General features: G+C 41.5%; 1 protein-coding gene across 1 annotated transcript in view; it reads right to left on the reverse strand.

Moving 5' to 3' along the window:
* Nucleotides 1-5,777: 5,777 nt before the first annotated feature.
* The window catches only part of itga9 (integrin, alpha 9), a gene marked incomplete at its 5' end in the record, with an annotated part of 44,301 nt that continues 36,134 nt past the window's right edge, over nt 5,778-13,944 (reverse strand). The window contains 5 exons of the mRNA XM_083694907.1: nt 5,778-8,304; nt 9,725-9,844; nt 12,495-12,590; nt 12,749-12,868; nt 13,043-13,168. Coding sequence (XP_083551033.1) covers nt 8,206-8,304; nt 9,725-9,844; nt 12,495-12,590; nt 12,749-12,868; nt 13,043-13,168 — 561 coding nt within the window. The 3' untranslated portion in view covers nt 5,778-8,205. The remainder of the gene's footprint in view (nt 8,305-9,724; nt 9,845-12,494; nt 12,591-12,748; nt 12,869-13,042; nt 13,169-13,944) is intronic.

Here is a 13,944-nt window from a genome sequence, read left to right on the forward strand (position 1 = left end):
CTTCACTGTCCCATTACTTACACAGGGCACTGCAAATATAATACTGATGATATAAAGTCAAATCAATTGTGATAAATGATTAAAAAAAAGAGTATATTGATTATAATAAATGTATTATATCATATATGTACTGTATATTATGTATTAATGAACATCATCACGATGCATTAAATATAAACTGTGCATCATCTATGCAATCCTCACATGTTGTCTTTCCACCACAGGCTCGTATTTGGGCACTGCAGAGGTGATATTTGTATTCCCTGGATTGTTTGTCTGCCAAGACTTCAATGTATTGTCTGAGAGGTAATACACCTCCTTCAGAGGCGAGGATATTTCATTTATCACCTCTTTGGCATCCCTATGTGTTCTGCCTTGTAGACCGTTCTTGACATGTTCTTTTGCTTCCTGGTGAATCCCATCCATCTTATAGATCTCCTCCACCATATAGTGGGCTTTGGCTGACCAGCACTGCATCTGAATATCTAGACTGAGAGTGTTGCAGATGCAGTGAGTCTCCACCATGAGCCTGGCTCTGCTCACTATGTCAGAGATTTGAAAGGAAAGGTGGTCATTGATGGACCTAAGGTTAGACCGGGCTCGTGGGTCACGGATGTAATTGAAGCAGTCTTGGACTTTCTTAGTAGCAGATTTCACATTTTCAAACAGCAACTCTGCTGCATTTTCAAACTGCTCCTTTGCCTCATCTGCCTTCTTTTCACCTCTGCAGTGTTCAGCTGCTAAAAAAGCAGCGTTAACAATGTTTTGAATTTCTGCAACATACTCCTTATTCACTTTGTTTAAGTGACAAGATAGCACTCTCATTGTGATCAGAAGCTGTCTTTGTAGGAATTCTGATTTTGCAAGTTGGAGGACACCTAAAAGGGAAACAATGCCAAGGTCTGCGGCTACCTGTAGGTAGGCTTCAGTGAGAGTCTTTAACTCAAACTGAAGTTCTCTCATAATTTTTACCTTGTAGGTGTTTTTACAGTTTAAGCAGGTCAACCTGGCTGCCTCTTGGATTCGCAGCGAGTTCTCAGACAAAACTGCTAACCTTTTCTGAGGGGTAAAACGTCTCATTAACAGTTCACTTGCGCCAGAAGGTGTCCCCAAAATCTTATCCAGTGAATTCAGCAATACTTGGACAGACAATGCCCAGAGAATGCAAGGACCCTCCAGTTGATCTACCTGACCTGATGTTGAGTTAGCGAGTTCTGCCAGATGTCTTGTGCTGTTCTGGGCCTTATTCAGCTTGCTGTGTAAAACTGTAAAGCTCTCTTGACAGTCGCTTTTTGCTGTTATGTCAGATGCTGTTAAAAGCTGCACCACGTCAGCACACAAACTCATCACTTCGCCAAGTTGATGAGCAACAGTGGCTACCATGCTTGGTGGGCTACTTTGAAACATTGAGTAAATGGCATGATACCAGGTGCCTGCCACTGGCAGCAGGACTTTCCGGATGTTGTTGATCAGGTCAGAAAACAGTGTGCTGTGTTTGTAGATACTGTCTGTGCTCATACTTGAGCTCATGGCCGTCTCCTGAGCTGTCTGGATCAACAGTGGAGTCAGTGTCACCAACTCTGACCTAAAGATCTCCAATGTCTGATTATCGACAGCATCAACAATAGTTGAAGCTTCTTTTGCAGCTTGAGCATAACAGTTTGACAGTTCAAGAACTCCAGCACATGCTTTGTTGAGGATTGTCACATCTTTTCCTTTAGTCACAGTTACAAACTCATATAAGAGGGGCAATAGGTCGAAATCAAGAGGCTTGGAGATTGGTTTTGGCTCATTTGAAACAGCTGGCACCCTTAAATCATCTTTGTCATCTATGTGTGCCAGCACAGGTTGTCCAACATCTATTTCTGAATGCTCCACATTACATACTTTTTTTGAATCCCTTTTATCTACTTCTAGAACAGGAGACTGAATGGCTCCAACTTCAAGATTCATATCTGATACTTGAGCTTCTTTAATTGGTTTAGCTAAAGGTGAAACTATAGTCTGACGTGCCTTCTCTCGCAGTGGACTGAGGAGATGTGGATGCTGTTGACCGTCTAATCCCTCTCTTAACACTTTCAAGTGCTTGATTACCTTCGAGGCATTATCTGAAAAAGCATTTGATGCATCCACATCTAGACTGGAACCAGAGCACATGTCTCTGACAGAGTCAACCACTTGGGCCTGTGATGTTTCAACCTGCTTCAACAGCACTAGGAGGCCATTCCTGTATATGGGGTTGTCACTCCTGTCTATGTGTCTTTTTACACAATTAATCACCTGTCTCATATGGTAGATAAGATTATTTGCATACTCGCTGAACAGTTTGTGGCTCTGTTCCTTAAATGCTGCATCACACCCACGCCGGTCATTAACAATCTCATGAACTGCTACGCTGGTAAACTCCCTCACATCAATGACATCACAAACAGCATCCTGTAGCTGGCTAGTCTCCTCCTCCCATCGCTGATAAAGATCATGGAGTTTCTGCACAGCTTCAAAACACTGCTCTGAGCCGTTAGTCAGTTCCAGTGTCAGAGGTGTTATACCAGCCTTCAGTTGCATAAGGCAGGCTCGTGAGTTCTCTACATTCTCCAGACTCTTAGCGTCTGTAGCAAAAGCTGAGATGAAACTTGCAACTTGGATCATCCTATCAGCCTGAGAAAGTAACTCTATGAGCAATAGTTGCATGTTATCTAGATCTAACTCCCCAATTGATTCACCATCCAAGGCTTGGCTGGCCATATTCACAAGCCCTTCAAATGGAGTTGCCATGGTAACAAATGTATCTATAACTTGATAGAGAGTAGCCTTCACCATGGCATAGTCAAGCATCTGAATTTGCTGCATAAGTGAAGCACAGGCATTGTCTAAATGTTGTTTCAGGTTATCAGGGTCCTCTGTGATCTTCAGTAGTCTTGCAATGTCTGACCAGAGCTGTAGGACATGTCTGCAATTATCCACCACCTTCTGCTGAAACTCTCTCCGTGAGGAGTTAGCCACTACCATGCAATGGAACACAAGATCTCTCAACATGCTGTTAAGGTCACTGTCTCTGATTGAAGAGGGGGAAGAAGTGTTGAGGAGCCGTAATAAACCATTGCGCCTTTCAGTGTAGTTCCCACATGGACCTAAGGCGCCTCTATGGCATTCCCCCTTGAGTGTTGTTATGATGTCAGTGACAGTGCTTTCCACCTTATCCACGATGTATCTCTTAGCTGCTTGGGCCTGTTCACTAGTAGGGTGTTTGATGGTTGTGCACATGGCTGTGTGCAGCATGGATATACATTTCCTCAGGGTCTCCAATGAGTCTTTTAAGTGCTCTGTCTGTCTGGGATCCTGTAGGGCTTTTGACCGCTCCACTATCAGGTCGTTCAGGATAAGCAGGGACTCAGAGAACACCTGGAAGGTCTTCAGCAGGGATGGGATGTCCGGGGAAGCCCCCAGTTCAGAGAGGCACTCCAGGACCCAGTAAGCAGCCGCTGCTATCTGTCTCACTGTTGCATCATCCTCCACTAAAAGTATCTAGAGAACACAGAAAATGAAAGAAAGGCCAATAATACATGTTAAAATGTTTTCTTGCAGTTCTCACAAATTATCCTGATATTAGGTTTAGGGCTAGAGTTGGGTTAGGATTGTCTGTAAATTAAGTCATCCTACGTCATAAAACCAAGCAAGATACTATACAATTCATTCTGAATTGTTAATGGTTGTACAGTACTGTACAAATTGGTATAATGTCAAGTCATATCATCCTGTACTTTGACAATTCCCAGCAAGACATTTTGCGTAGCGGTGATGAGTTCCTCCCTGTGCTCAGCTAGACTGGGCTGGATGCTGAGTTTCTGGGCTGCCAGGAGTACATGCTGCCCGGACACAGTCATCACCTCCAACAGTGTGGACATCTCCATCCTCATAACATCATCGTCTGTGTCTGCTATTTGTCTTGTAAGAAAAAAGAACTGGTGTTCATTCAATAATATTGTTATAAATCACAAGCATATAATAATGTAATACTTGTAGCTATGTATACATTGAATAGTATGTATTGATCATATTACTTTGGTTGCATTTTTTTAGGTTGTAGTTGTGTAGAAAATGTTGTATGGCTTTAGATTTTGGTGAGATGTCTTCAATTGTTTTCTTTTTCACCTACCTGGAGCCCATAGTGGCCATGTTCTTTGTGGCCTTTGCCACAGCCTGTGCTGCCCCCTCCAGCCGGGCAAACTGCACTGTCCCCTCTGCACTCTCACACAGCAGAACCAGGTGGCACAGGCGTGCTGCAATTGGGGCCACCACCCGCTCTATGGCAGCAGTCTTTATCAGGCCATGGTCCAGGAGAGATGCCATCACTGACAAAGTACTGCTGTGGTGATGGCCAGGATGTTAGTGGCATATTCTGTTAAGTATCCTACATTGAAGATTTCGACAAACACATGTGACGATGGGGTTGTGCGCCGACATCTGCCAGGCAAACATTTTCATTAAATAATGTTTCCCTTAATTTTCAACGGTGTTGAATTTTCATACACAAATTATAAATGCCTGAGTTTAAGCCTATGCCTTGTTATCATCTGTAAGAGTTAGCGTTATGATTTGATATCCATTATCAGTCGCTCGTAACTCGCACCTTCATTTACTTCGGCTTTGTTTGTTTGGTTTCAACACACGTCATGTCAAGGTCAGCTGCCAACGCTCATACGGTTTTCATAACTTCATTGAATGATTACGTTACAAAGTGTGATATATATTATTACGCATGTGTCCATTCATGAAAAGTCTTATTTACTTTATTAAGCTTAATCGCTGTCTGTTTGCTGCATGTCCGACGCACGCCTTCGAATACAGAGGTGACGCGAAGAATCATTCTATTTCTATGACATAAACCAGTCTATGGGGGAGAGAGAACTGCCTGTCCGAATAGGTGTTTGATGTGAGGCAACCATATTGTGAGTTTAGAAATAGCTGCAAGGTATTCTGTTTAAGGGGTTGATAGTTTATGTCTGAGCAACTATCTATTTTATTGTTTTCCGGAGTAATAAAACTCCTCCTTTCGCACTCGGCAATCTACTTTTCTTCACAATATAAATCTATAACATATATAAATAAATAACATTTGTAACATATATTTGCTATAAACACTGTGATGATATTTTTGTTGCACATTTTGTGTATTTGCAATTACAGTTATAAGATATTGAAACTCTGCTAACTTCATATTTGTGTGTTAGTAAGAAGAAAACTGATGGTAAACTCAATACAGTGTTGTTATTTTATTATTAATTTACCTGCGAAGATGACGGCTTTGTCCGTTGTAATGTTGTGGCTTGTGCTGTAGTTGTGTCTACTTCCCTGAATTATTAAACATCATTTAGTGAGAAGCAGTATGTGCTGGATGTCAGCGTTTCATGGCAACCAGTGTCAGCTGACTGACTAAAACTACCGTATTAGAAGATCATTCATCGATAGCACTGTCAATGAAACCTCTTGCAATTAATTATCATTCTACTGTACATGTATGTAACCCTGTCATTGTCTGTGAAATTGCGTGCATACAAAATCACAGAAATATAGTTTCTATTTTAACAAGCTGGCATTAGAATGCGTTTATCATACAACTGAGTCCTTCTGCATGTTGGTCAAAAGGAGACTACTATGGTAGACTAATGTGGGAGCCACCAGAGTGCGTTATACACCACAAAAAGAAGTCTGCTGAAACTGCCCAGCTGAGAGAAAAAACATATTCTTTTATTTATCAACAGATAAATACACAGCTTGAAAATGAATTTAAACATCAAACATATAGAGCAATACTTTGTACAAATGATATTCAGTGACAGTAGTATACCTAAAACAAATCAACATATCTATGTGTGATAAAGGTGACAATATACAAATAAAAAACTAACCATCACAGTTCAAATACACCAAAACAGTCAAGTGTTCGTCTCTCTGCTTACATCTATAGAGATAACTATGTCAGAAGCAGAGGAGAAATGTGAGTGAGTACAGTATTTGCAGAACCAGTGGAATTAATGTGTAAAATGTAGTGTATAATATCTGCTCCATTAGAGATCAATTTAGCATGATAGAGAGCTAAGCCATCATAGTGAGCAGTAAAGTGTCTTAGCCTTCATATGTGGTAAAGAGCTAGAAAAGCTCTACATAACTTACCCACTCCAGGAAAGGCTATGCGAGAGATGCTCCTCACCTAAGATCATCTGAATTTAGTTTTATACCTAACACACGTGCATTGGGATTCCACATTCATAAACTCACTCCAGTCAGCCTCAACAGATCTCAAATCCACATAATGTGTCTTAAATAATATCAATCCAGACACTGAATTACTCCTCAACTCAAATCCTGACATTGGAGAACAGGGTTATGGGACTTACACCTGATTAATGACATTTCTTGCGAGGAGCTATGTACTTTAATGGTGGCATTTTCAGAGCTCTTACATTCCAACATGTTGACTTAAAATGAGCTTTTCCCATAAGCCCCAAAGAGCTAGTTTATATGTAGTGATGGAGTGCAGCACATTCCCACCTATTTTTAGGACATTACTCATTGCTATTTCTCTGCCATGGGTCTGTAAATGGGTGAAGGTATATACTCCGACTTCCGATATCTCAGACTTTCATCCAGCCATGAATAGTAAAACATGTTTTGAGTTAGTATTGCTCACTCTATCTACTCCCCTACTGTACTAACAACGTACAATCCTGCTTCCATTTCAGGAGTCTTGCATCTTTTTAAAGATAATGGAAGAAACAAGACTGTGTATTCTCTAGTGCCACATAGTGAAATGGTGTGGTTTTGTTTTGTTTTGGTTTTGGTAGCAGTACAGTTCAGCATGATACATTTATGAAGTCAACAATCTTGGCCCTTCAAAAATGATACATTGAAGATCATAAAAACATCATGACAAAGTGAAAAGCTTTCTGAGACCCTACTCAGAAAAGAAACAGGCTAGCTTGTCACTGAACATGAACTGGATACCTGAGCAATAGCTCCTTGCAAAAGCAGCTTTTGATAATTGATTATTGTGTACATATATTGCACTTTTAACCACACTTCTAGTAGCTTAAAAAAAATAACTAATAACATTAGTTACAAACTAATATTTGAAATTATGATGATAACCAAATGTTCCTGCCACCAACCATTTTATGCTTATCCCTTTTCTTTTGTCAGCAAAGACTGACTAGATTAAGAGCTTAATCATGACAAGTGGAAAGCTTAGACACAGGGCTTAAATTGATTAGCGATTGTCGGTTTCTGATGTCCAACACCCTGTATACTGTAACTTACTGAATATATTTGAAACATTTTGTCTGAATATGATAGGAGAATAGACCATGAATTTCCAAGTGCAGGTAATGTGGCAAATTAAGTGTAAATGAAATGTTCAACATTGATCTTCACATCTGGAACAATGGGTCTTGTGACATTTAGATAATGTTTGTTTACTCATGTTGAATGGAAGGCCTACATAGGACTTGCTTTGGCTGATTACCCATCTATCAAAGATGGAGAGGCAGATGTACAAAAGAGACATTTGTGAGCAGGAAACAGTACAGAAATCAAGATACAATCGTTCATACTCAGGAAATCAGAGTCTGACAATACTGAATATATATCTCAAATCATATACATGTCATATCTTTGGCCTCAAAAAGGAACGCCTTGGAAGCATATCATCAACTTTTATCAGACATCAGTGCTTTTAAGAAAACATACGATATGTTTACATTGACCTTCATAAAACCCAACCATTCTTGAAGCCCAATTTAATACAATATGGCTTATATGTATAAAAATAAATTTTGCTATTTAACAGAGCCCTGAGGGTTTTGTTGTCTGCTAATATCCATGTCATATCCACATCCCCACAAGGATGTCAGTCTCCTTCAACAGTTCCGCTCCGTTGGCAGGGAGTTCCCTCCATTGGGATTAATTGAATACCATTGCAAGTGTCCTCTGGCAAGCCACAATATCACATCAGAAGTCCATTTCCTGAAACCCCACCCACAAAAATGTCAAGTCTCCGAAAAATCTGGAGAATATTCTTCTCTTCCACATATGGAAGATTGAAGGGCCTGGTCCTCATGGGATGGCTGTGGTGAAAGACCCAGCACATTGAATCCTCCAAGACCCAATCCTCGCTCTCATTGGCTCCTCTGGACCCTATCCAGACTCTCAGTGGTTCTTTTCCACCCAATCCCAGCTCTCATCACTGTCCTTCCTGTTCTTCTCTGCCTCTATGATCTCTCGGTAACGCCGGCGGAAGAAGCCCATCTGCAAGGGAGAGAGGAGCAACATTTATTCTCCGGGTCAGTGATGTAGGGTTAGTGGTAAACAGCAATGGTTTGGGACATATAGGGCTGGTCTCCCAGTCACAGATTAAGCCTAGTTCTGGACTAAATAACATTTTCAATAGAAAATATCTATTGAAGATTAATTTTAGTCTAGGAATAAGATTAATCTGAGTCTGGTAAACCAGCCCATACTGTATCTATTGCCAGATGTTTGACCAGAGTCAGTACTAGTGGGCTCTAAACAAGGGCAATCGCTGAATTCTTTCTTTTCGCTGAATTCTCTCATTTCTGATTTCTATTTGAAAAACCTTTGTTCCTATTTGTGTCAAATGAATAAGACCCAAGCAATGCTGTTGCCTCTACAGTATGTCCCAACAAATGCTAGAATCTCACGAATTTATTGTCATTTCAAAAAACAGTGAGCAGCCTTGCACTGAAATGTACACCTCTTGACACTACAGCTTGTGTTTTATGATGATATTCTAATAGAGTGACAAAAACAGAAGACTGTTAGATTGGTGTAAAAATAAACAGACTGAGGGATAGGGCCACAGACCCATGCTGTGGACCTAGATGATGCTACTGTGAGGAAAACAGTAAGTGTCAGCAAAAACAAGATGTTTCTCTCCCTATGACTCCATTGATTTATCTTTGTTTGACCACCATAGTTTATTGATACAGACCTCTGCTCTCCTCAGGCATTTCCTGAAAAGAGCAATACTGGACATGTGCTGCTCTTGTAAGAGGGGTTTATTTTGGCAAGATCCAAGGACTTGAGGAAGGGGGAAACGTATCCCAGGACCAACATTCCAAGGTTTAGTTGTGGTATTCCCAGTGGAAAATGAAAGAGTGGAAAATAAAAGGAGTTTTGTGCAAGAGGGCCTCTGGACATCAGTATGATTGCCATTTCCCTTTGAGATCCTGCTTTCATGTGTGTGGTATGGTGTAAATTATTGTCAGGTCCACGTTTTGTCACTCATAGGGTCGTTATAGACTAGCCAAGAGTACCACCTCTGCTGATTGCCTCTCCAGGACAGAGATGGTGGTGTAAAGGGGCCTGGACAGGCCAGGGCTGTGGTTTATGTGGTACTGACACAGACAAAGCACTCCATGAGAAGGCGATTGTCTACAGTACAAGTTTTTATATGTTTCTCTGAAAGAATGCCAAAATATATCAGCGGAAGGCAGTGACAAAAAGCAAGTAAACAGTTTAGCTTCATTCAATGGGGACAACAACTAATCCTATGATACAACAATCTGTCAATTGTGTAAATGACAGGGTGTAGCGTATACCATGGTCTGTTAGGAGGAGTTCAGTGTGTGTGTGTGTGTGTGTGTGTGTGTGTGTGTGTGTGTGTGTGTGTGTGTGTGTGTGTGTGTGTGTGTTGTGTGTGTTTTACCTTCCAGAGTAGCACAGCTAGCAGCAAGAAGATGAGGATTCCCACCAGTAGACTGATGGCGATGATCCAGCCAACTACATAGCCCCTCGGCTCCTGACTGTGGAGCGCCTCAAAGACCAGCTGGAAAACAACAAGATTACATTCAAACAGAGACAGACAGCTTCACATCCAAGACTAAATACAACCCAGAGCCATATTAATCTGTCCCTCATTATCAACATACTACAAAGATCTAGGCTCTGCATGAGAACAGTCTCTATCTGATGCAAAAACTCAATAACATAGACATTCCCATAAGACTACGATGACTGTATCATGATGTAATTTCCTGGATGATAATAGCGTCTGCCCAATGACTGTATCTTTAAATGGGCTCTTGGGTAATTCCTTACCGAACAATAGTGACATTATTACTTTACTATTTTTTAAACCAAAATGAATATTCCCAGGTAACTTTGAACAGACGCTAGTTGAATCAAGTCTGAGAGCCAAATATAATATGAATTTAAAATGAATAAAAAATGTTATGTACACTCACTGAACACTTTATTAGGAACACCTATATACCTTCTCATGATGGAGGTGGTGTAATGGTGGGGAATGTTTTTTTGGCACACTTTGGTTAATACCAATCAATCAATTTGGCCCGTTAATACCAATCAATCATCTCTTGAATGCCACAGCCTATTTGAGTATTGTTGCTGACCATGTGCATCCCTTCATGGCCACAATTTAATGGCTTCTTCCAGCATGATAATGCACCATATCACAAAGCAAAAGTCATCTCAAACTGGTTTCATGAACATGACAATGAGTTCAGTGTTCTTCAGTGGCCTTCCCAATCACCAGATCTGAATCAAATGGAACACCTTTGGAATGTGGTAGAATGGGAGATTCACAGCTTGAAAGTGCACCTGAAAAATCTGCAGGAATTGCATGATGCAATCATGTCATCATGGACCAGAATCTCAAAGGAATGTTTCCAACATCTTGTGGAATCAATGCCACGAAGAATTGGGTCTGTTTTGAGAGCAAAGGGAGGCCCTACCCAGTATTAGTATAGTGTTTCTAATAAAGTGCTCAGTAAGTGTATGTTCAAAATCTAAATTGGAGGCATATTGCCCAGTATACATACTGTATATTGATCAGAATGTTAACTTGTTTGTTAAATTCCAACGAGAACTCCTTAACAAACATGCTCCCAGTCTGATTCCAGTTGCTTTTGCTGGTTTCCCATGACATGAGTGCACAGTGACCCACTAAATAATCTGTTATTGACTCTGACAACAAGCTCAATTGACTTATATCTCAGCTATGTCAAACATAAGGCCAAAAGGGTAGAGCAAAACTACTGTATCTAGAGTGGAGAAATGGCCTATGGGTGCTAAAGGTACAGTAATGAGAGTATGTGTGATAGTTAGCTTAAGTGTGTGGGAAGAAATAGGAGGCTTTGAATGAATGGACAATGTGTTTCACAGTTTTCACTATTGATCATAAACAACAGCTCATGTTAGAGGAGGATGGGAAATCCTGTTACTATCCCTGCAAACGTCAGTCTCGACAATAACACACCATTGGAATATATGGTGTAAGGTGAAAAGGACTGTTGACCTAAGCATATTAATAATTTAACCCTCGCAAACTGTAACGTGTTGCTTCAAGAATACAGCCAGTGTTATCAAACTGTTTCACCATGCAAGAGTACTCATGGGCTTTGAATCCAAATGTGGCAAGAAAAAACAATCAAAGACCAAGAGAGTAGCAAGAAGACAACTCATATAAATCTTTCTGTGTCACTCTTGAATGCTTTCCCACATTCATTTATTTTCTACAATGGAATCCTTGTGTGGTTATGGATGCCAAACAACTTGAGTGTGCAATAGAGATGTACGCTCTGACACCAGATGAGGCTGTGCTATTCTAACAATATTAAAAGACTGCTATGGGTACTAAAACTTAACAAGTCATTTGACCTGGTCTTCTATTCCTTAGCTTACTATACATATATGCTGTGAAAGACAGCCTCATCTTAGTGAGGCCATACAACAAGGGACCACAAATGATAATTTCCTATGCTTTCTCTAAGGGGACGGAGGGCTACCGAGGGACAGGGCTGAATTTAAAAAAATCTGGGGGTGTCACTGGGGAATCAGCACACTCACTACAGTAAGTGCTGAGAGAGTGGCGGGGAATGTAAACATTAATGGCGCATTCAATGAGACCAACTCCTAAGGTACCCTGGGGGTCAGGAGACAGAGCAGGGGGCCAGGGATGGGTCAGCAACCCAATCAGCTGAGAGATCTGTGTGTGGGGATGCCAAGTGCTCAACATGATCATCACCACCATTCCACAAGCCCATCCAATCACTCAGCACTCTGGGGGCTGCTGCCAGAGGAGACCCTACCCTTGAGCACAGCTGAGGACCCCAAAAACAACTCCCAGTCCCAGCAGTAGGACTACCAACAAACACCCAGAGGTCTCAGCTGCTCCATTGCTAAACCCCCCACTCGATTCATCATGGAGGCCTGCACAGGCTCTTAGAATGTCTCACTAGGTCATGATATGTCCACTGTATTATTGGGGTATCTTTAAAGATAAAAACATTAAGCCATACAGATCCTCATTCGTGAATCTGTATTGGGTGAACAAAAGGAGACCTAGTAAATGTCCTATTTTTTATATACTAATACTTAGTATAGGTAGATCATGTAACCTATGCTGTTCATTATTGAGGATCTGAATAAGTGATGATAGGATGATGTGTACTAACAGATGTGTCCTCTGATAAGCCATTTGGTACTTCCATGGCCCTGCCATCCACTCGTACATTGCCCCTTGTCACAAACTGGATCACTGAGGAGCTGTCCTGTGTGTGGCGAGAGTGGGAGAGAAAGAGGCAGATTAGATCCATAAAAGTCTACAGTATAAGCTGTATGTAATTATCAAAAATAAGATGTGTAATAACCATGTAACAACCATGTAACATTTAGAACGCTTAATGTTTAAAAGATGCATAGAGCTTACCCTCTTTAATATCTCTGTGTTTAATAGAAGTTTCATGTCTATACTTATGGCTTCCTCTTTTGATTGTGAGCCCAGAGTACATGAGACTGTTAGACACGCTCTTCCTGGCCGGTCGCAATCCTGCAGACAGAAACAGAGAGATAGAGAGAGAGAGAGAGAGAGAGAGAGAGAGAGAGAGAGAGAGAGAGAGAGAGAGAGCAGATGTGGCGCTTACAGACAAGATACATCATCAAAGGGAAACACTTGAGATGCTACAACCTTGAGATGCTACTAGAATGAGGCATGTGTTCCTACCAGGACCCTCCGCCCAGACTTGGTGAAGAAGGCAAAGATTGTGTGGAAGATGCTCTCTCTGTCCTGAGGGATGGTGCATGGCATGGGGTTCCTGTGGGGGGTGCAGTTTCCTCTACCCTCGGCTACCTGGAGAATGGGGGAGAAGGGAGAGGTGGGGGGGGGGGCAGAAATATCTCAGTACTGTTCTCTTTGGTAATAACCATAAAAGAGCTTGGATGGATCTATACGATGGAACTATAAGACCACTAAAGAAAATAGGATATTAAGTGCAGTTGATGAGGAAAGAAGGAGTTTGGTCACTCTTGACTTTCCCTTGTTTAGATTAGAGAGCCCTGTGTGTGAGTGTGGACCCCAGGGGCCTGGGGTCGAGAGTGTGAATGTGGAGACTGACAGGGCGACTGTCAGCCAAGCCCCAGTATTGTTCTGGGTCTTAGGGGGTGAGAGGAAGTTCTCCCCCATCAGTAGTGTGCTGCCCCTCCCAGGCAGGTTTCCCATATGGAGTGATTTAGAGCCAAGAGGTTTATCACCATGCCCCCAGGGAACACTTCCCCTTTTCCCCTCTTTCTGCTGGCCCTCTCACCAGCCAGGCTCAGGGCTTGCAAGGTGGAAATGTCCCATGGCCTCCCCATTGTCTGTTTTTATACCACACAGTATCTCTGCCCCTCAGAGCTGTTTTATTACTTGGGCTTAGCTGTCTAGTGTCCTGTGTTTTTTTTGCTTCTGCTGCTGAGAAAGATTCATAGACTTCCTTTAACTCAAAGATCCCCTGCTTGAACTCAAATCCATGATTCACAGTACATCCAAAATATTGAGAGACTTTTACATGGGAATTAATACATGTTAAGGTGACATTAAGTATCTTTTGTATCTTGCCTGTGTTAATAGTATTTTACTTTGAAATG

The sequence above is a fragment of the Argentina silus genome (assembly GCF_951799395.1).
Source record: "Argentina silus genome assembly, chromosome: X".
NCBI classification, from domain to species: domain Eukaryota; kingdom Metazoa; phylum Chordata; class Actinopteri; order Argentiniformes; family Argentinidae; genus Argentina; species Argentina silus.